Below are 22856 nucleotides of genomic sequence, written 5' to 3'. Positions count from 1 at the left end.
CTGGAATGGAACTGCTGCATCCCCAGCCAGGTGTGGCTGCCAGGGATGTGCTGCAGGACATGGCCCCTGTGCCAGGCATGGGTGAATCCCAGCTCCAGGGGCAGCCCTGGTGGTGGGCTCTGTGCCCCAGAGAGCTGGACTGTGGCTCGGCAGCATTGTCCCAGACCTGCCACCCATAGAGACTAATTCTGCAAACCTGCACCAATTCTGTGGGACTCAACTAAAATAAAGTAACTGAAGAGTAGGATGCAAGGCAGGGCAGCTATTGACTGATATTGACAGATCCCACAGCTGCAAGGGAGGAAAATCCCCTCCTGGGACACATGTCCAGGGTTCATGCATGTTAGTAGAGGAATGGTCCCCACTGCCATCGCCATTCAGGCCATGTTCATCCCTGTGTCCATCCGCATACACTGCAGGGCACAGCAGCCCCGTGCCACAAGTGAGTGGATGCCCAAAACAGCAACACAGGAGGGAAAGTGCCCAGGAGGGACTGAGGTGAGTTACTCTGCTGCTAATCCTGTGAAGGATCCAACCTGACAGCTGAAACAATCCATCTCTCCTTGTCACACACCATGGACCTCTGGCCGGGCATGGCGATGGTGGCAGCCAGGCAGCCAGTGCCCGGGCTCACACCAGGCTCTGTGGTCCCTCCTCTTTGTTCCTTCCCTCTCCACCTTCCCTGAGTGTTGGCAGGTCCTAATGGATTAGTGTGTCTTAAATAAATTTCTTTCTTTATTTAAAATACACTAATTTTATTTAAAACAGCCAAAGAGGCTAATGCTCTCAGCCCCATCTCTGCCTGCCACAGAACTGCCATGCGACAGTGCTGTGTTTAGTCACAGCACTGTTATGAGACCAATCCAGTCATTAAGCTCTAATCTCTAAAACAAAGATAAAATTACGTGATTAAGATCTAATTAAAGTCTAACTACTAGCACCATGAATCACTTCAACACAACTTTAATGGATGCCTTTTGAAGCCATCATGCATTTGGTTTCCTTCTGTGGACGGTGATTTTCCTGCAGGGACTGGGTCTGCTCAGGCTGATGTTTGCTCTTGCTGGCTCTGATTTGGCTGGGGACCACTAAAAATGTTTACATGTGAGCGAGGAGCTTGAAAATCCATTTCTAACCAGACAGAAAATTTCATTTGACAAGCTCATTCAGATGTGCTGTGTCTCTGCAGAACTGAGTGGAGCAGGGGGGCACCTCACCCGCCGCCAGCCCAGTCCCAGCCAGGGACAATCACCTCAGCACTGCCATGTGCTTGGTGTGGCACACAGGGTGCTTGGTGCCCCAGCGGCTCAGTGCCTGGGTGGCTGGTGGCCAGAGCTGCACTAAATGCCATTAGCTCTCCTTGAGGAGAAAAAGGAAATTAAAGTCTTCCTTGCAGCTCTTGGGTTGTCCACCCAGAGGCACAGCCCTGTAATAATGTTGATGGAGAATATTGTCATTTCCCTTTTTCCCAGCAAATCATTGCCTGTCATTGTCCCAGTGCTGTCCCTGCCAGATCAACACAAGCATTTTAATGCCCCCACTCCTGCGCTTGCAGCTTGTCAAGGCAGAGACTCTGCCAAGGGCTGCCTCTACCAAAGGGCTGCCTCTCTGGGACCAGCAGCCCTGGCTAAAGTGCAAGTCCAAATTATTAGTGCAATAGCCACTCCACTGCTAACGGCATCTTGTCCGGGGGAGCAGGTGAGGGATCATCCCACCTGCAGCCTCACAGCTCCATGGGATCAGCCAAGGGATTGTCCCACCCACAGCCTCACAGCCCTGCACGAGCAGCTGGTGGCATGTGGTGCCAGTGGAGCTGCTGGGGTGGCTCTTTCCCTCAGACCAGCCAAGCACGGTGGCACCGGTCCCCAAGGCCTCTGCAGTGATTGTCACCATCCAGGGCAGGATGCTCTGCACCTGCCGGTTGAGGCAGTGGCTGCCACCCTGCCCACAGCACTGCCAGGACTGCACGGGTGGGAGCACAGCCCCATCAGCACCAGCCACTCTGTGGATTCATCACACCCACAGGAAAGTTTAAGGTGAAGATAGAGCAGTATTTCCCTTAGGGAGAGCACATCAAAACGGCTGCTTCCCTGTTGCTCACCAGTGTGGGACAGGTGGAAATGGGTGTTGCAGGGAAACAAGACAAAGACTTACAGACCCATTTAGGTTTGTTCTATGTCTTTTTCAGCAGAAGGATGTGTAGTTTTCCTGACGGTGGCACATTAAGTGCACACGTAGCCTGTGGGGATGGTGACTGCAACAGGTACCTGAGAGGCTCAGTGGGAGGGAAGATTATCGTCATTAATCACCACTGGGAAACGAGGCACTGTCTCCAAACTGCAGCCCTGTACAGTGGTGATTGTATACACATGAAGCTATATGTCAGGGGAATGATCCCTGGATGACTCAGCCAACCAGAGGAGATAAAGGAATTGAAATTCAGGAATGCTGCTGGTTTACATCTTCAGAGAGATGAGCTTCCTCAAAACACTCATTCCAACACAGCAGGGCTCAGAACTGGGTAGTTCCTGTTACAAGCTAGACAAACACACCCACTTGGCTTTGGGAAATACAGAACAGCAGCAGGACAAGCCCAAGGGACAGATGGGCTCATGGTGCCCAAGGAGCTGCCAGAGGGGATCTTGGTGCCAGGGGCTCCCCTCACCCCTGTGCTGGGCTGCAGGGACTCACTCATGGCCACTAACAAGCTCTGGCTGCTCCAGCTACCTTCTTAAATTAACTTGGGCCAGCCTGGCTGCAAACACACAGCTTAGTTCAGAGTCCAGTGTGACCTTGTCCCATCTGCTCAGGCTCTTCCCTGGCTGCAGAGCTGGGGTGAGTGTGTGGGAGCGAGCACTGTTGCAGTGCAGTGACCAGTGTCAGTGCTGCCGGTTCCCCTGGCTGCAGGGGTGGTTATGGGAAGCACAGGGGGTTTACACCTGGCTAGGCCAGGAAGAGACAGACTGGCATGAGGGGAAAGGAAGGGAAGAGTATTGGCACTGGTGGTGTGGGGCAGAGGATGCACCACACCCCTCCCCAGCTCCAACAGGCCATGGCTCACCTCCACGCCAGGACAAGGGCTGCCAGGGCAAACTTCAAAAGGGGGAGAAAACGTTATTTCTCAGAGTTGATATTCCCTTGTGAATCTTATTCTGCTCATTATTCTGGTCGTTACTTAAGCAGCAGCTGCTCGTCACTCGTGGTTCAGTGGTGAGAAGGGCTGAGTGCAAGAGGCTAATTTATTTTCTTTTAGTGCTTCTCATCCATGGCAGCCCCTGGCTGCTCCTCACCACTGGAAACCAACCGGAGGCATTTCAGATATTTCTAATGTATGACAGCAACTGGGAAACAGAAATTACCCTCTCTGAAATAATTCCTGAGACAGATTTCTTTTGGCACTTTGCAATGGAGACACAGAGAAAACGCGAGCTGCATGTACCAGTTTGCTTTTCCTGGGCAATTTATTAGCCCCACCATCTGGTTAGACCTTGTTTCTCTCCCCAGACAAACCTCACTGCAGGGATAGCACCTGGAGGCACCTGGGAGCGCAGAGACACAAGGGGCTTCCCACTCTCCGTGGCCTCAGTGCTCCAGCATCCCCACCATTGCCACCACTGGCACTTTCTGCCATGTGGGGCTTTGCTGAGCCAGGCTCCAGCCTTGATGGGGCTCCCATGGTGACACTGGGGGAGTGTGGTGGCCCCATAGGAAGGACCAGTGGGTCCCTGCCTGTGTGTCTGCCCCAGAGCCCAGCCCTGCAGCAGGGTGTTGGGGGCAGGGGGCAGTGGGGCTTGGTCCCCTCCTGCTCTGGCCATCCTCCCAGCAGTTTCCTGGTTGCATCCATGAGGAGCTGCAGGCTTCCTGTCATATGATGGGTCCCCACCGAGATTCAGAGCAGGAGACAAATGATCTGCTCAGGATGCGTTGCCTTTGCTCCACCTGCTCAGCCCAAATGAAATTAAAATATTGACAGAAACAATTTCCAGAGGGAAATTGGAAAAGTTAGTGGCGGTGCTGGAGCCAAGCGGTCCCTGCAGCCCAGCTGCCTGTCATCCTCCCAGGCAGCATGGGACAGGCAGCATCCTCCATCCAAGCAGCACCAGTGGGTGCCCAGGCATGGGGCGGCGAGTGCTCTGGCCATGACATGCCACCTGCACCATGGGAGCTCCTGCCAGGGCACCAGAGATTTGGGCAGAGTTTCTGCTGCTTTCATGACACTCAGAATCATTTTGACATAATAGTTTGGATAAATAAAGCAAACTTGACATTTTCTGCTCATGCACATTTTCCCCAGAGAGCCAGTGCTGTGGGGAGGGGAGTGCTTGCTCCCATGCCAGCGGGTGATTCCTTGCCCAGAGAGCAGGAGCAGTGCTCGTGTCTCTCCTCCACTCACACTGCCCAAGCACTGAGCCCCACGGCACCACTGGTCTCACACCTGGACCAGGCCAGAGCTCCCCAGGGAGACACTGCCATCACCACCCAGCTGCAGAACAAGACTTTCCCTTCCATTTCCTCAGTCCTGCATTCTAATCCATTTTCATCACTTTTTCCCCAGGGCATTGTGGCACTGAGGGAAGCACAGGCCATTTCTGTGCCACCGCCAAACTCAGAACCTCATCAAAGAATGAAATCAGGTCGGTTTGACAAGACCTACTTCTGCTCAACCACGCTGACAGGCATGAATTTATATTCCCAGGCTCTAAATCTCCCATTAATTGAATTTTGCAGTGATTTTTCCACATGTTTGCCCAGGATTAATGTCAGGCTAATTGGATGCAGTTGTCCAAGTCATCTCACTCACTCACTCTGCTGTCTCTTCGTATATGTTCTCCTCCCACCCGACACCATGCTCCAGCTCTTCAGGATCAAGAGGGAAGCTCCAAGGGGAGCCGCTTCTGACTCTGGTTTAAAACCCTCTCTTAGGGTCAGGCTGCCCAGGGCCCTGCAGCAGCACCCAGCAGCAGCACTGTACTTGCCACATGCCCAGCACCCACCACAGCTCACCCCTTCAACCCGGCACAGCTCAGAGCTGGCACGTGTCCCTTCATCCTCACCATGCTCTGCACAGCATGAGCAGAGCAGAAGGCGACGCTGCCAGGGTTAGATGCAGCAGGGAAAGAGGGGACACCAAGTACTGCGGCCACACTGATGGAGCATTCTCTGGAAATCCCCTGTGACCACAGGATCCCAGCTGCAGGGATGTCCCCACCAGACACTGAGCATGGCTGCCTGCTTGGGGCCACCCCAGCCTCGCCCGTGTGGGACAGCCATGGGGACAGCCATGCCCCCCACAGCCTTGAGGACAGACGTGTCTCCTGTGGCATAACTGGCACATGTGGCACAGCCCACCCTGCTGCTCTGCGCACCACAGTGCCTGGAGGGCTTGCAGAGCTGCTGCTTTCCTTGTGCCTTTTTTTCCCACTTGAAATCTTCTTCTTGAGCATTTAATTGATAATTTGCATCTTGCATATTCATTTTTTAAAAATGTTTTTAACGAAGGTGCTTGGTTGTGCACATACCTGTGTGTGCCACCTGTCCCGGCTCACGCCGTATCAACCACTGCCACTTGTGGAAAAGCTAATTAAAGGTAATCATGAAAACCTCATTAGTCCTCATTTACATAAGTTACACTGAGAAATTTCCTAACCTTTGATCCTGGCCATCACAGTCCATTAGACATCTCTGCACACTTAGTTCAAAGGCAGAACACATCTCCACCCCTGCACAAGCCAACCCCGAGCTCTGCTCCCGGCCACAAGGAGAGAGCTGGGCCCAGCTGCTTCGAGCACAGCTGGCAGAGGTTTGGGCTGGCATGTGCCAACATGCGTGGCAAGGTGAGCGTGTCCTGCAACACAGGCACATCTGCATCACCCTGTCAGCACGCCCTGCCTGCCCTGAGCATGCCTTGCCTGCCCTGCAGGAGAGCACAGCCTGAAGTGCATGGGACCTGACCCTGCCCTGGCATCCCTTGTTCCAAGAGGTGTCACCTCTGTCACCCCCGCCTGACATGAGGCTTTGCCCCTGGCCCCAACCCAACTGTCCAGCAGCAAGAGCAGCACTGCTGCAGAGAGGCAAGAAAAAAAAATGCCCCTGGGGAACACCAAGTTCCTGTTCCCTGCATTTCCATCATCTCCAGCACCAGCCTCGTCATCACCTCAATAACCTGCATTGGTGGCTACACTGGCGCTCAGCACAGCAACTGATGACAGTGACAGTCACACTGCCAAGGTGCCCACAAGCCACCATGTGCCAGAACAGCTCCCTCACACCCAGCAGACCCATGGCCTCCCGCACTCCTGGTACTGCAGCAGTGCAATTAGTACCTGTCATGCCATAAAAATATTGGAGCATTAAATGTATTAGATAAAACTCCCTCTGCTATTAAAGTAGCTCACGTCCTGGAAATCTGAGTAGTGAGCAGTACAATTTCACCCAGTGATAGGAGTGGATTAAGTTCTTCCCACAAAACCCTCTTATTGTATGAAAAAGACCATTAGCAACCATCGAAATCAATAGGGACTGGCCCCCGTGCTGCAGCACCTGGCTCAGCCGGCACTGCCAAGAGCACCAGTGAGGCTGGGGCTCCTGCACGAGCTCTGCAGGAAGGAGCTGGGCCGAAGCTGGAGTTGGTGCCATCCTGCTGCCAGCACTGGCAGCTGGCTGGGAGGAACAATCCATGAGCCCAGGGAAGTCTCCCCAGCAGCCATCCAGAGCCACCAGGCACATGCCAAGGGTGATGGAGCACTGTCAGGTGGGAGCAAGACTGCGGGGCCCTTCTCATCCTTCTCCCCACTGTCTCTGGGGCTGTTCAGCTTTTTTCACTGCAAACAGGGCTGGGAGCTTTTCCCCTCAGACCCTGGAGGCCACTCTTGAGCCCTCTGCTCCAGGAACCAGGTTGGGAGCTCGGGGACCATGGGGCTGTGGCAGCAGGACCTGGCAGCAGCATGGCAGAGGGTGACTCCATCAGGGTATCACCAGTGCCCTGCCTGCCCTGCCAGCACTGGCCTAAGGGTGCGAGCTCTGTCATCCCTGCTGTTTTCCATCTCCTTCCAAAGACATTAGGTTTATTTTCAGTGGCTTGATCTTGGGCTGAGTTGGGTGAAATGCATCAAATCAAGACAGAATGTTGCAAGCCTTGTGAAAAAATATATGCCCAATGGGGTTTTCCTCAATTTCTGCAAAGTAGGCTCCTTTTCTGTGTTGTCCTAAGTCAGTGAGAGCAGAACCCACTGTGTCAGGGGACAGAGGCCACCAGTGAGCAGCTCCCCCCTTTTCTCACCTTCCATCTCTTTCCTATGGCTCCCCAAATCCCATTCAGACCCTGCCACCTACCAGCTCTGGTAACAAGGGTTTAAAAATTAAGCAGTCCCTTAAAGTGAGAGGCTTGAGGCTGAATTCTCAAAGTAGGAATGCATTGGGGAGGAGGTACAAGAGGATGATCATGCGAGCGGCTCCAAGGAGAGACGTGCTCCAGAGCAGCCAGCATGGAGACTCCTGCTCTGGGGAGCACACAGACCCTGGGGCTGTGCCAGCATGTGCACAGCAGCAGCTTAACAGAGGCCAACCACGCAAAGCAGCCGGGGATGTGCTATGCTCTCCCAGTTGCATTCCCGCACATGGGGTGAACAGCAGTAGCAGCAGGCTGGAGACAGCACATACCCAGCCAGCCCTAGCCCTGCAAGTAGCAAGACACTCCTGCCCTCCAGTCTAGGGGACCACAAGCCCCCAGAAAGTTCCATCACCTTGCTGGGGCCTCCTGAAGTCGTCACTCTGCACCGGGTGGGCCAGGGGAGCAGTCCTGCTGGGATGGACACGTGGAAACACGATTCAAAAACACGGTCACTTCAGGGAAAAGAGGAAGTCTGGCCAGAACTTTACGGAAGAGTTTCTAACAGGTCCAGCATTTACCTAGTTCCACACCTTCCTTAACCCTTTGGAGAGCTTACTTTCTTGTGAAGTTCAGGTAGCAAATGAGTTTGGCTGCTCAGCCAGACAGGGAAAGAGGTTCAAATCCATGAGTTCCATCCAATGGACCAGGAGCACCGGCCTGAGGGAGCACCGTGTAACAAGACACGAGCGCTGGAGCCCTGATAGACTGGGAAATAGAGGGCATATTTTGGTTATAATATTTCAAATCTCACAGAGTACATCATGATCCATCCAACACTGGTGCAGGAATGGAAATGCTTCCCTCGCTGCTCTTGGTGTTTCCATGGCCTGTTTGCAATTTGCTGCCATCCAAAAGCAAGACAGGAGCTGTGGGGCTGGCCAGGACCGAGGGCACCCGGGTGGGTGGGAAACAACTCCTCTGAAGTACCCTGGGCTGGATTTCAGCCTGAGCTCCTACTCCCCACAAGGGATGCACCTGGGGGCACAGGTACAGCCACACCCTCGGCCAGGGCACTGGCCTTGAGATGGAATTTCAAATGATCCTCCCAAGGGTGATTCACACCCTACAACAAACAGATGCAACACACAAGTGAGAAGGAAAAGTTCCCTGGGTTTTTAAAACACTCAGTAACAGCAAGTGAGGGCAATACATTATTTAAAGGCTTTTCCAAGGAAAGAAAATAATTTCAGCTTAGTTAGCTTTTTAGGGCATCCTAGCAGAGAGCAGGGAGCGCAGCGCTGCGGGCAGCAGGGCGGGCGCTGGAGCGGGGCGATGCACGGAGGCACCAAGCACGGGGCACCGGCACCAAGCACCGCGGGGCCGCGGGCCCAGCCCAGCACCGGCGGCTCTGGACACAGCACGGAGGAGACACGGGGCCACAGTGCCCAGCTCCACGCGGGGTGCCAGGGACACGCTGACGGGTGCTGTGGGAACGCGGTGGTGATGGAGAGTGCGGCACAATAGGCACAGTGGCGCGGGCACGCTGATGAATTAGGTGTCAGTGGGTTTAATCCAGAGCCATTAGCCATGCTGAACGTTCGCATATCATTTGTTAAACTAATGGATCGCTGGAGGTCATTCGGTAATAAGAAAGGGAGAGGAGGGCTATTAGTTTTTATCAGACATTAACTGGCCAAAATCGATTGCGTGTTTGTGTCTGCAGTGCCGTGGGGGTGTTTCCCCCAGCAGCATCCCGGCGGCAGCGCCGCTCCCTCGGGCCGATGCCACCGTGAGGGGCTCCGGCCGTGTGCTTCTCCCTAGCCGGCCCCAGGGACTGACGAGGGGCACCTGTACCCCGGGGCAGCCGGCAGCCCCTCCCCGGGGCAGCGCCAGCAGCAGCGGACCCGCAGCTCCCCCCGTTTTCCCAGCCCTCCAAGCTCCCCCGGCTGTGGCACGGAGAAGCAGAAATGAGCTCGGAACCACTCAGGTGATGTCACATTTATCTAACAAGTTTCCAAATGAAAACTAGCATTTGGACTTACTGCATTCAGGCTCAAAATTTGATTACATTTTTCTACAGCTGTAAATCTGCTTTCCTTTCTGCAACATTATTATTAAAGCCAGTATTGAATTGGTGGTGTGATACGTAAAATTTCAATCCTAGCTTTGACATTCCAGGAAGTTAAAAACCAATTACAGTGTGTGCTTTGCCTCAGGACAGAATGAATCATTGAACACAGCCACTTCACAGAGAGAAATTAAAGGCTGAAGCAGCAACATGGGGAAGGTATTACGTTAAAAATCAAAGGTCAATTAAAGAAAAACGGAGTCTATTTTATTTTTAATATTTTGCTTACATTTTCATTCCTTTCTGATGAACAAGGAAGCAAAATAAACCTGCACTTGTATTTATTTGCCCGGTAATAAATCCGGGCTGAAGCTGGTTTCAGGAGCTGAGAGGAAACATTGAGGTGATAAAAACTCCCAATAACCAGCATTAATCTCACTGTAATGAAGCCAGCACAGCTCCTGCCCTCCCTGCAGTGGCGGCCGCCCCCCCAGCAGAGCTAGGGGTACCCAGGGGACAATGTCCCAGTCACCATCACCCTGAGCCCACAGGGCCGGCTCCCTCTTGACCCAAGCTTGGCTGTGCCACAGTGGGATGGGCAGCACCAACTGCAAAAGGTGTGAAAGAGAATCAAAGCCAGCACCGTGGAGTGCAAAGAGCTTCGTGCCCCACAGCCAACACCTTGGGACTGTGGAGCCCACGGGGATGCATGGAGTGGGGAAGCACCTGGTGGCACGACTGGCCCCACAATACAAATCACTTCATAAATCAGTGAAGCACCTGCCCATCTCCCGCCCTGAGACCAGGGGCTCTGCAGAGGTGATGGCACAGCCCATGAACCCATCCAGCACTGGGGGGATCCACCACCAAGTTCCTCCTAACCAGGCATGACAGGAGCTCTGATTCCATGGGCAGGATCGGCACCACCCGGCCAGGGGCAGGTATTTACCGATGTCACCAGAGCAGCGAGCGGGGCACTGGATTATCTCCGAGCTGTGGCAGGGGGTGCTGACCCCTCCTGTAACACAGCAGATCGGTTGCACTTGCCTTGCTTGGCAGCAGCCCGTCAGTGCAGACGCCTTCCACATGAGCTCTAATAGATAATCCACACCTTGAAATGCAGTCTATCATCTACTCGTTACCCTCAATAAATCATTCACAAAACATTAAAATGCTTAAAGACTGTCATAGGGGCTCCAGGAATTGCTTTGCAATGCGCACACTCTGCCTGCTAAAGGAGCAAAGGGATTCACGGTAGCACCAGCGGACACGGCTTTATTTACAGTCTGGAGCACAGAGCTGTGGAGCGACGCTGGGCGAGCTCCCCCGGCCCCCATTGCCACGGCCAGGACAATCTGACCCCAGCTCTGGCAACTCGTTAAGGCTGTTAGGAAATGCACCCGCTCTCCAGGGAGCCGGTTCCACAAGATTAAAAAGGGGAGCGCGAGTGCTCCCGACTGCAGAGCACTCACATCCATAGAGTGTGAGCCACAGGGAGACAGTGAGCTAATGTATTCCCAGACAATTTAGACTCATTTAAATAAAACCATAATTAGACGGCAGCAAATGGCGGGGAGAACAGCTGTTACAGCACCGGGACGCCCAACACAACACGCCCTGGCGCTGCGTGACACAGTGTGTCCGTCTGCAGGCTGTGAGAGAGGGGTGGCTGGGCTGGGAGTAATGGGATGCTCAGGAGCTCCTCCTGGGGCTGGAGCTGGGCTGAGAGTGCCAGCTGCCTCCTAATCCCAGGGACCTGCTCCCCAGGGGCCCCACTCCCCCAAACCTGCAGGAACACACCAGCGGGATAAGGACCCACAGGTCCAGGAATCCACAACCAGCCTCAATCCGCAAAGCCACCAGCATCCATCACCAGAGGAGAGCAGCAAAGGGGCTGGGGGAGCTGGAGCGAAGACACGTCAAAGGGTTGGGGAGGTTGCCCAGCACCAGACCCCTCCACTGCCAGCAGTCTCCTGCCACCCCCTGCCCCAGCCCAGCCTGCTGCCCACCAGCTCCTGTCACCCACAGCAGTGAGACCAAGCTCCAGGCAGGAGGGGACATACTATGGACCCAGGTCCTGTGGGATCAGGGGACCCCAGCCAGATCCTCAACCACCATGAGAAGGGGCACAGGAGACCAGAAAAGAGACCCCCACATCTTCAAAAGCCCTTCAGGCCACCCCTGCCCACAAGGTGGCCCAGCCCAAGAGGCTTCTAATGGTCCCTTTCCCCCAATGGCTCCCTTTCCCTTTTCTAATAGCCCCTGCACCCCCACCCTGGGGACCCACTGTAAAATGGTAAATCCATCTTGGAATCAGCCAGAGGCTGATGTCACAATTTCTTATCAAAAGTTGGGTTTTTGCTCTACGATGGACTAGTTTTATGTTCCCATAAATTGCCAACTGTTAGCCAGATCCCCACAGAGCCAGGATCGATACCTGGCCGAGGGGAAAAAGTGCTGAGGAAGGAAAAGCAATACTCCAATTAGAGCAAAATTTAAGAGTCCAGGGGTAGGGGTGACAGTGCCTAATGTGTTACAATTTATTGATGGCCTCCCAAAGCTTGGGTTTTTTCAGGCTCTCAGAGGCAGGCAGGTGTTCCGCCAGGCAACAGCAGGGATTCGCACATCCACCCTGTGCACCCTCGGTCCTGACTGGCATAACCAGTAACCATTCCCATGGTGGTTTTCCCAAGCCCATGTGGTTTGGCTCCTCCAGCCAAACATAGGGTGTTCTTGGCTCCTTTGGTGTCCTTGGCTCCACTGGTGCCCCCTGAGCTGGCAGCAGGCAACCTACAGCCCATGGGACAGGGGACTGCCAGCCCCAGACCAGGTTCCGGGGGCACAGGGACCAAAGGAACACCAGGCACACACACCCCCCACCCCACCGGTGCTCCTCAGGGACACACCCACCTCCCCAGGGTGTCAGAAATCCGTGCCCAGCTCTGCAGTAATCTAATCCCAGTTAAACACAGCATAATCCCAGCCCAGGAGAGACATCTGGGAGCCCCAACCCCACGCTCCCCTCCCAACCCCACTCTAAGCATTGCCAAGTCCTGCCCTGCCCACGCACCAAGCGCCTGCCACGGACCCTCAGAAAATGGGAGGCAATAGAATTGATCACTCGAAGATCAAAGTTCTCAAGTGTTTTCCATGGACCTCTCACCCCCCTCCCAGGTAGGCTGGAGGATGGCAGTGGGCTCTGTTAAATCCTGTGGCCAGAAAACCCCAGCTGGATTGGAGAAATGTTGGCAAATATAATAAACACAAGTACATTAACTCTAATTCTGCAAAGCCTTTGGCTATATTAATCTCTCTTTAATGTAATCACCTATAAATAAATGATGACCCCATGATTTAATACAACATCTGCCATCCCCATTTCTACACAAGATGTGAAGCAGTGCTCTGGTACATGGTAGGGGTGGGACTCATGTGCGTGACTGGCCACGGCAGCAACCAGCTCCTCGGCCCAGCACCCAGGGGCTCAGCTCCAGCTCACCATTCCCAGCAGGATGGATGGAAACACAGACCAAGGCTGCATGGCAGGGCCTGGCAGGGGCCATGTGTCCCCCAATGCCCAGGGACCCATGCAGGCAAGGGGCGATACAGCACAACTGTTGATAAACCCACCAACATCACCATTTCTGTAACCACTGCCAGGCAAGGGGAGATCAGGACAACCAATCTGGAGATTTGGGGAACAAGAGGAATTCACTGACAGCTTCCACTTTGGTGCTCACCAAAGGGGCATGGGGCATACACTGACAGTGCTGCTCACCTGTTGCAAGAGTCCCCTCCTGTAAAAATATGCATGGAGGAGGAAAGAGAAAAAGAACCCATGAGTATCAAAAATTGTGTTGAAAAGTGAGTTTGTGAAGCCCAACCCAGCCCCTGATGCACTGATCCGAGGGCTCACTGGAGCAGGAGGATCAGAGTCCGCAGTGGAAAGGCCCTCAGGCACGGGGAGGGCACGCGACTTTCCATTCTTCCGCCCCGAGGACACACGGGATCGCTAAAGCCTTTTGTGCCTGTTTGCCCTGAGACTGGGCAGCCCAGCAGGGGCTGGTGCCTGCAGCGTGGCAGCTGGAGCAGCTCTCTCAGCCCAGGGGCTGGCTCACTTGGAAACAATCCACCAAGGTCAGAGGTTTTCCGTTCAGCACCCAGGAGCAGCAGCCTGTCCTCCTTCTGCCTTGCTCCATCCTCATCCTCGCTGGGCTGAGGTGGGTGGCAGCAGGAGCAGCCCATCCACATTCCCATCAGGCAGCCACACTCTCCTCCAAGTCTGAAGTCACCGTTGCACACCCTGCTAAAGGAAAAAGAGTCTTTAATTAGGACAGAGCTGGAGGAGCTTCAAGCCTCCAGCTTCTGGTGATGGTAAGAAGGGAACAGGCAGAAGCCCCTCAGGCCACCCCTGTCCTCAATACCTTTGGCCATGTTGTAGGCAGGGGTGGCCTGAGGGTCTCCTGGAGGTGTGGGGATCTGGCTGGGGGTCTCCTGGCCCCAAATGCCATAGGACCTGGGTCCATGTGTCCCTCCTGTTCGGAGTTTGGTCTCACTCCTGTGTGTGGCAGCAGGCATAGATGGGGCTGGGGGTGGCAGGGGACTGCTCGTGCTGAGAAGCCCACAAGCCCCTTCACGTGGGGGGCTGAGTCCCAACACGAGGCATGGATGGATGGACAGGGAAGACTCCCACCTCTGCCTGTATGAGCCCTCGAACTCCAAAGAGGAACCAGATCACACCCCCCTGCTCTGGGGCTCACAGACCAGACTCACCAGCACAAGGACTCTGGTGCAGGTCCCACACCCACTCTCGGGACCATGGCCGAGCACTGCAGGACCTGGACTGATGGTCTGTGGAGAGAGAAGCATCAGGAACAACACAGGGGAAGCAGGAGCCTGTGTCTCCCCTCCCCAGCACACAGGTCTGTGCCCAAAACCAGGCCTCTGGGTTTGGTTTCCCCAAAGGAGCCCTGGGGCACACGGGGAAGTTCCCCAGCCCGTGCCCCCATCCTGGGCCCAGAGCAGGCAGGGCAGGAACACAGCAAGCTGAAGCCTGCAGCCTGGAAAAACGCTCACTCAGGCAGGATGCCTAGTAATAAATTTATTGTATTTCATTACATATTCCCCTTTTTGCACTTAATTCCAATTCCTCATATTCAAACTCTTCTTTCTGAAAGAAAATGATTTCTAACATAAAAATATAAATTCTGCATATTAAAAGTGCATACACCTCGAATAATAAAACATACAAATAAATAATAAAAGGCATTGACACAGTCTCATGCAGTTGTCCTCAAATAATTTAAAATTTATGGTACAATGTTCAACCGCAAGTAAAGACAGCCTGCTTTCCAATTACTGTACAGGTCAAAAACATTAAAATACAGAGGAGAATATCAAAGGTGTGGGAAAGCCCCACGTCCCTGTACCAGGTACAGTGATGTGACATGCAGTTTGAGAACTGTAGATATTCCAGTGTAAAATCTGACATTGTGTCCAGAAGAGAAACTGCATTTGCAACAGGACTTAAAATTCAATTTTAACCAATGGTGAGGCACAGGTGGTGAGCAAATCTGTACAAATTCATACTTGGAAGGCCACAGGACAGTAATGGAGCCACTTGTGGCCTGGATTCCCTTGTGTTACCCTACCCAAGGCAATGTAGCACCTCCAAAGGGGTTTATTGCACTCACAAATGCCACAATAGCCTGAGGCCGGCGCATGTGCGCTGCAGGGCTGAGTGAGCCAGGACTGGTGGTTACACTTAGTTTTAATCTGTGTCTTTTAAAAAACATTATTTGCAGATAAATTGAGTGCTATCACCTTTAAAAAAATAGAAGAGTCCCTAAGCCTTTAGACCTAACACAGACATTGTACAAGTCTTCAGGTACTTTGCTTTTACAAAATAAAGCTCTTAATAGTAACTGCTTTACGGTGCTTTTGTTGAGAAAACCACGTAGAACTTTCATCTCACCACAGATTAAAACTAAATTTCAGTTCCCTCCACAGGTATCATTAGATACTGCCAAATTCTTTTGGATTAGTAGGCAAATAACAAAGATACAAAAAAACCCAAACCAAACCGAAATAAAAAAAACAACACCCAACAGTAAAATTATTTGGAATGTTGTTTCCAAATGCTCTCCATGCTGGCTGACCAAGGGGAGGGCACTGAAGCTGCAGGGCCAAGAACCAGGAGGAGTCCTGGAACCTGCACAAAGCCCAGGCCAGCCCTCACCAGCTGCCCTGGCCATGTGGCACACACGGGTGCCCCAGGGGACCTGCTGTCCAGCAGGACATGGCTCAAACCCCGACACCACAGGGTTCTGGAGCATGGACAGGCAGACCAGCTACCCCCACGGGCAGCCAGGGCTCCCCCAGAAAGGCAGGCAAAGGCCCAAGACCAGCATGGGCAGCACAAGGACAACTGGGAACCGCTCCCCTCACACGGACACTCACAGCAGCTCTGAGTGCCCGCATGGCTCCGGGCACCTGCCTGCCCCTCCTCACAGCACAGGCATGCCCTTACATGACACAGAATGGCAGGCTACGCACAGAACCCTGAGCAGGTCGCCCTGCTAACAAAAGGAAAAACAACACAAAATAGAAATCAGTTTGTTCTCATTTCCCTGCTCCGATCCCTCTAACCTTACATTACGCTCCAGCCTTGTCAGTAACGCAGAATCCTGCAAAGGAAAGAGTCAAAGATGTGCAAAGGAAGCAGGAACCCAGGGACATGCTCCTGTGTGCCAGCAGCAGCTGCACCACGAGGCAGCAGCACAGACTCCAGGCAGTGCTCTGGAGCCGTGGCTGGGCTAGAGGCTTGCATAGTTAGTAGGGACATGCATCGGGGACAGCACGGCCATGCAAGCTGCCTCGCACTGAGAAAAATGGTTGATCATGCTCAAGTTTCAGCTTCAGAAAGCAAAACCCCTGCAGTGACAGCAGATGAGGGCACTTGCAGTGGGAGAAGTGCAATTAAGCTGCTAGCTTTCTATCCTAAGCATCTTGTGTTTATTAATCCATATTTGATAAGTCTGAAAGGGTTAACAATTTACACACACGCAAAGTGAGACACAAGTTACAGAGAACTGTAGGCACCAAATTGTCTATCAAATGTGATTAATACAAATAAAAGGTGCCTCTTCAATACATGTCATTGAAAATGTGCTTATAACTTGAATACTACTAAACACTATCCAAAAGACACAGCCCAAAAAGGGTAAAAAAAAGTCTCTAGGTGACTCCTGTAGGAATCGAGCACTGGAATGAAGGCGCTGCTCTCCTGCACCCAGAGGGCCAATTCCAGGAGCAGGAATAAGTGGCAGACTACGGAGGTGGGGTGAAACACAAGTCACATGCTGGCACAGGTGACTCCAACCCAGCGCCGATTGGAAACACACTGCCTGAAAGCCTGCTTTGCCTTGGAGCTCACCTGTTTGGGAGCAGGGACACTGCTGGGCCTCCCCCTTGCCAGGCATTTCCCATCACCGTGAGGCCACCCTGTACACCTTTGCTTCCAAGTCCTTGGCAGGAGGATCCCAGACCCTGCCATCCCCAGACAGGCTGGGCAGGACTGGCAGGGCAGACCTGGCAGCAGCTGCTCCCATCCCACTCAGATGCCCGTGAGACCTACAGGCCCCACACGTCACCACCCAGGGGAGGTGGAGGTCCCTGGGCAGCAGCAGCCTCTGGGAGATGGCAGAGCCCACCTCCCCCACAGCCACGAGTGCTTCTGATGGCTAACAGGAACTTTACGAGATGACCATGTACATGCAGCTGCTCCAGAATAGCCTCAAGCCACTGCTGCTTGAAGGATCCATATGCAAAGCCACGGTGGTGTTGGCATCTAGGACTTGGCAGATCCCTCTCTCCAGTGTTCCCTGGTACCATGCCACATCCTGGCAGCTGGACAACACAATACCATGGACAGGAGTTCCTACACACGAAAGGGACAAGAGATAAGTCTGCTTTAAAGCAAGGAGACTTGCAGAAGACTGATGATTTTTCCCCAAATCCCTTTAAGTAGGGCCTGTAATAACCTACATTCAGTTTCAGAAACATTTCTCCTACTTCATTGATGGAGTCATGACTGTAACAACAACAAGGCTTTGATTAACACTCCCAGTGAACAGTGCTTCCTGGACCCACACCCTTCAACCCTCTCCTGCGCAAGGAAGCTCATTTACTACAAAAGATGTGTGACACCAACGAGCAGAGGTGCGGAGTGATGTGAGCAGCTGTGTTCCCAGGTGCCCTGACACAGAGCGGACACAGACACTGAGCAGGGACCGTGCTTCCCAGAGACTGCACTTTGACATTTTGCCTGGTGTGTGTCTTATGTTCCACATGAACTCTGGTGCGCCCCTTGTAAGTCAAACCATGGGGTTTGCCTGAGGACATCCTAAGCAAAGCCCTCCCAAGCAGAAAACCCACCAGAGAGGAGCAGCATCCCACCCGCTCAGAGATGAGGGTACTGTCAGTGCAGCCCCTTCTGCCCACCACACTCCCCTGCAGAGCAAGGAGCCTGTACACCAGAGCTGCTGTTCCAGAGGGACAGAGAAATCCAGTCTGGCAGCATAAAGAGAGCAGATAGTGCTGGAGCTGGCAGCAATTAGCATCAGGAATTACAGAAAATGTGCAGAAAGAGTGAGATTGCATCTCATGGGATTGCAGGGGTTCAACTACTTTTATCAGCTGCTGGAATACCATGACCTCCACCTCCCTTCTGCCCAGATGGGAACTCCAAGGACCATTCACTTGCTCCAGATAAAAACACTGAACTGGTGTTCAGCTAAAACACAGATTTGGACATGGCTTCAAATTCCCTTCAGGCATGCAGCACAGGAGCAAAACCACCTCAAAATCCACACACCAGCTTCCAGTTTAAACTCCTTCAGTGAGTGATGGCATGAAAAGAAAATGTCATTTGATAAAAATAACCTTTCACAAATGTCCATGGTAAAATGCACAGAGAGTAGTTCTGTCTATTAAAGATCCCAAGCCAAGCCAGCATGAGCCACTGGATTTACATTCTTGCTAGAAGAGTTGTTACAAGAAAAGAGCCAAGACAGTGTAAGACCTTAATACAGATAAAACCTTAAACAAATACTTCAACATCAACATTTCAAGGAGTAATTTAAGTACTGCAATGTCAAGCAAGTCTTATCTGCTCTGCTGGATGTAACAGAAAATAATCCAAGAATAATCCAAGTCATACATTTCAGAAGCAAGCAATGCAATCTTTGCTTCTTGTTGCTGCAATAAATGAGACTGAAACAATGCCCGGGTGAAGGACTGCACTGAGGGGATGGTCACGTTCGGGTCGGAACAGTCAGGGCATTACATGTGCAGGCTGTGGGCACTGCTGGGGCATGTGAAGGGGATGCAGCAGGACATAACCAGGATGCTGCAAGGGTTACATTGCAGAAACATCACCCCTCACACACTGACCCCAACTTGATGGCACTCCCAGCTCAGCCCCATAGACACTCTGAGGAGCCAGTTACCCCCAGCCCTTCCTTCCCAAGCTTGCTGCAGGTGTGGTGAGCAGAAAAGAGATCACAGAGCAGCAAGGTGCCCAGCAGACCTGGGGGCAAGACTGCCTGCACGGTGAGCAGCACCTCAGCAAGGGAGGTGGCACAAGCCAGTTTGTTATGCTGATGGTACAGAGCATACATGTGCCTGGCCCAAAGCTATGCCCAGAGAAGCTCTGCCACTGGACTGGACAGGCACAGACCTCGCTCAGCAGAGAGCATGTCCAGCACATTGCCCACCTTGTCACAACCTACACGACAGGCTGCGGACACAAAGGATAAGCAGCACATCAATAAAAACTCATGGAATTTAAAAAAAAATTACACCACATGTATGTAAACGGACTTAAGAAATCTACCTTAAGAGGAACCTTACAGAACTTGAGGAATCTCCCCTGTAAGAAGCGCATGTAAACAAAGACATCAGTAGATGTAGTGTTTTGACCCTGATGGAGGCTGTCATCCAAACAAGAAGGGGAACCTTCCACTGAGGGACACGTGGCAGCCAGACCCATGGGAAGGGGACGAGCATGCCAGAGGGATACAGCACTCTAGAGAACAGGAAAACTGCTCTGGGGGTTTGGGTACAGCCCTGCCAACCCACACAAAGGGGTCTGCCAAAGCATGCTCAGAGAGGGCAGGATGACACTTGATCTAAACATCACCCCTAGAGATAATGGAGGCTTAGTTATATCACTATGATAAGGGTCTGAGCACATTAGGAAATGCTTCCCAGGAGTTTGAATAGGGGCATCCTGACAGCATCACGGCCATCCAGGTATACGTGGACACAACTCTCCTATTGCACTGCTTCCACAGGACGAGTCGGCCACCAGCTGCTGCCCAGGGATTTCTTCTGTTGTTTAGCAGAGCATTTCAGAAGAAAGTAGTTAAACAGGACAGGGTAGAGGTTGCCTTAGGTATGGACAAAGCAAAACTCTTCATACACATAGCAACAAAAACTGCAGGTTACATTTCAAACCTCCTGCTGTTGGAATGCAAAAATTAAATCTATTACACAGACGCACACAGAGACACTTTCTGTCCGTCACTAATGCTAGTCCCTCCTATACTGGCTGAGTATATACCTGAGAAACAACATTAGTGTTGAAATATTGCCCTTTAGAAAGCTTGGAAATGGAGGGGAGCAGGGAGAGAGAGTTGAGAGCAGAAAGAAGCGACAGTCTCTCCAGTTTCCTTTGCATCCTCCACAGCTCAAGGCCATACACCAGTGTGGACACAGCCCACTCGGAACAAGACCAAAGGAATATCAGTTCACAGCTCTACAAAGCACACCAGTGTCAGTACAACTGGGGGTCAGATTCCAACCCTCCAATCTGGAGAAAGTTGTTGCACTTTCAACAGAGACTCCTGTACAAGTGCTATGGGACAGCTGCATTCATGTTCAACAATGACTCCAGCTAGGCTACTTGCACCAGTGCTGGCTGCCTGTGGCTATTTGGTTTGATGGCAGAATCAAAGGCGCTTTAACAACTTGCAGTTAACTTCTCCTCAAAACATACATTAGGCACATGAACAAAAAACAAGAGCTCAGAATAAATTAGCTTCTCAGCAGAAGAAAAGACACCTGGATTGCAGCATTTCACTGAGGTTCCAGAGAAGGCCGTACGGACACCTGCATGCTGGAAGGTAATTTTTTCAGTGGCTTGTCAGCTGACTGCTTGCCACTGGAAGGAGGAGACTGGACTCCGGGATCTAGCTGGGAAGACTTGGACTTGCGACTGGATAGCAGAGAATGTTTGTTAGATGTGGCATCTTTTGAGACAAGTTTTTCTTTTGTAGTAATGTTGGCATTGGTTTGAGAGGCTGGTGGAACACCACCTTTCTCTGGTTTGTCCTCCAGCACATTTTTACTGCCTGACTTGGAACTGACACTCCCTGTCTTTTTTGAAAGCATTGTCGTCTTCCCCAGGTCTGCTGACCTCCGTGTCTCCTTCTGCCTTAAGGCTGATTTGAAGAAAGACAAACCCTTCTCTTCCGACTTGCTGTCCCTCTTCAACCCAGAACGCACGCCAACATTTGGAGACCGCAGGTTGGCCATGGAGGAGCTGCGCACGTGCTTGCTGTCCACTGCCCTGCTGTCACTCCTGGAGTGGCTGATCCGTGGGGAGCTCGTTCTTGAGCTGCTGGTAATGCTCGTTTTATCCGACCCCAGGCTGATCTTGGAGCCCTCCCTGCTGAGGCTGCGGTCGGAAGTCCGGCTCTTCCCAGACGAAGAGCCCTTAGTCAATGAGCCTGATGGGGTTTTCTTGGCAGCTGTGGAGGATGGAGAAGAACCTGACTTCTGCTTCTGTTGAGCTGATGGGACAGATGCCTCCAACGGCTTCGTGCTGTGATCCTTCCTAGCCTGAGTGGGAGCAGGAGACCCGTGTCGCCCGCTGACCCTAGAAGAGTCTGTCTTACTTCTAGACCGGGAAGCTTTCTGAGAACTCTTCAGTGGAGGGGAAGAGTGAGAGACTTTGGTCTCTTGGGTAGCTAAGACTGTCCTTCCCTTCCTCAAACTTTTGTCCGGCTCAGAAGCTCCTTTGGAGCTGTGACCCTTCTTAGGGGTGTCATGTGCCTTCTCTGCAGCCAACCCTGTCCCACTTGGGGCTTTCACCTCCTTCACTGGGGAGCTGTCCACAGAATCACTCTGGTCAACAAAGGCGATTTGATTGTTGTTATCAAAAGGGTCCAGAGCAGGGTGATTCCTATCCGGCTGCACAGAGCTTTTACCATACCCATCTGAAAGGTCTGAGCTAGATGTCCTTACAACGGACTCTTCCCTGAACGCCCCTTCCATGACAGCCAAAGGGGCTCTGCGAGCCGTCCTGTGCTCTCGCCGACTGCTGTCACAGGGCTCCAAGTAGCTGCTAGAGAGATTCCTCAGGCTGCCAAAGCATGAGGTGGAGACTTTATCATCAGCAGCTTCCCCGATCTTCTCCAGGGTGGAAGCAGAGGTATGTACTGGGGAATCTCCAGAGAAGCGTGACGGGGAGTTGGAGCGGAACTGCAGTTTTGCAGAGAGTGACCACGACGGCCTGACACCATTTTCACTCACTGCCAGTGGGCTGGTGACGGAGGATCTGGATGACAAGCTCTGACGTTGGACACTCCTTACAAATGGTCGAGTTGAAAATCCTCCTGCAGAGAAAGCAAGTGACAGACTCAGTGGGAAAGCCAAGGCTGCAGATGGTTTACCTCACCCATCTGCATTTCCCCACAAGGGCCAAGCAGCGCCCCCACACCACACTATGTGTCTCTCCATGCAGGCTGCAGACACAGTTTCTTGCTCAAAAGCTGAATGAGGAATCCAACAACTGTTATTTGCTAGTGGTCACCCAGGAGTAACTCTCTGAAGCCTCTAAAACTGATAACCCAGATTCTTCTCTCATGCCTGAGCAGAAGGAGATAAAACACAGGGTTTGTACCTCTAAAGTCCTTGAAACTGGCAAGGAGATCACCAGCTAGGATTATGATTCTGTATTAAAGAGTATTTCCCAGAGCAATTTGTGAAAGGCAAAGTAGGATTCCCACCTCTAGATCAAGTGATGTAATTGTATTTAGAAACTCAAAATGTAAGTATTTTAGAAGTGCAACTTCCATGGCCAGACCTGACAGCTGTCACAGCACTGCTGCAGGGACATCTCCCCACCAGCTTCCAAATGCTCTGACTGACCCATGAAGCTCCACATTGTCAGAAGTTACAAGGCAGTGTGTGGAGTGTGCATGAGTGCATGAGTGAATTTGCATCTCCCCCCACTCCCTGGGACCATCCAGCAGCACAGCAACAAGCAATTAGTGCCTATGCTAAATCTGTCAGCACTGTGTCAACCACTCTGCAAAGGTGACGCAGCGAGACCCAGAGAGAACACAAGTACAGAAGTTCCTGACTGAGAGGTGTTGCTGATGGCACTCGCTT

At 52.5% G+C, this 22856-nt stretch overlaps 1 protein-coding gene across 7 annotated transcripts in view; it reads right to left on the bottom strand.

The window, feature by feature from the left end:
• Positions 1-12675: 12675 nt before the first annotated feature.
• USP31 (ubiquitin specific peptidase 31) overlaps positions 12676-22856 on the bottom strand; it is a 31975-nt gene continuing 21794 nt past the window's right edge. For 2 of the 7 annotated variants that reach the window (XM_032125687.1, XM_032125689.1), the window contains exon 16: positions 14485-22078. In XM_032125687.1, coding sequence (XP_031981578.1) covers positions 20538-22078 — 1541 coding nt within the window. In that variant the 3' untranslated portion in view covers positions 14485-20537. Of the gene's footprint in view, positions 13705-14171; positions 14250-14484; positions 22079-22856 lie in introns of those variants that run through there. The other 5 variants (XR_004243348.1, XR_004243349.1, XR_004243351.1 and 2 more) reach the window with 5 other exon arrangements.

The sequence above is a fragment of the Corvus moneduloides genome, chromosome 16, assembly GCF_009650955.1.
Source record: "Corvus moneduloides isolate bCorMon1 chromosome 16, bCorMon1.pri, whole genome shotgun sequence".
Classification (NCBI taxonomy): domain Eukaryota; kingdom Metazoa; phylum Chordata; class Aves; order Passeriformes; family Corvidae; genus Corvus; species Corvus moneduloides.
The sequence above is the reverse complement of the archived record's forward strand: the minus strand, read 5'-3'. Positions and strand labels throughout refer to the sequence as shown.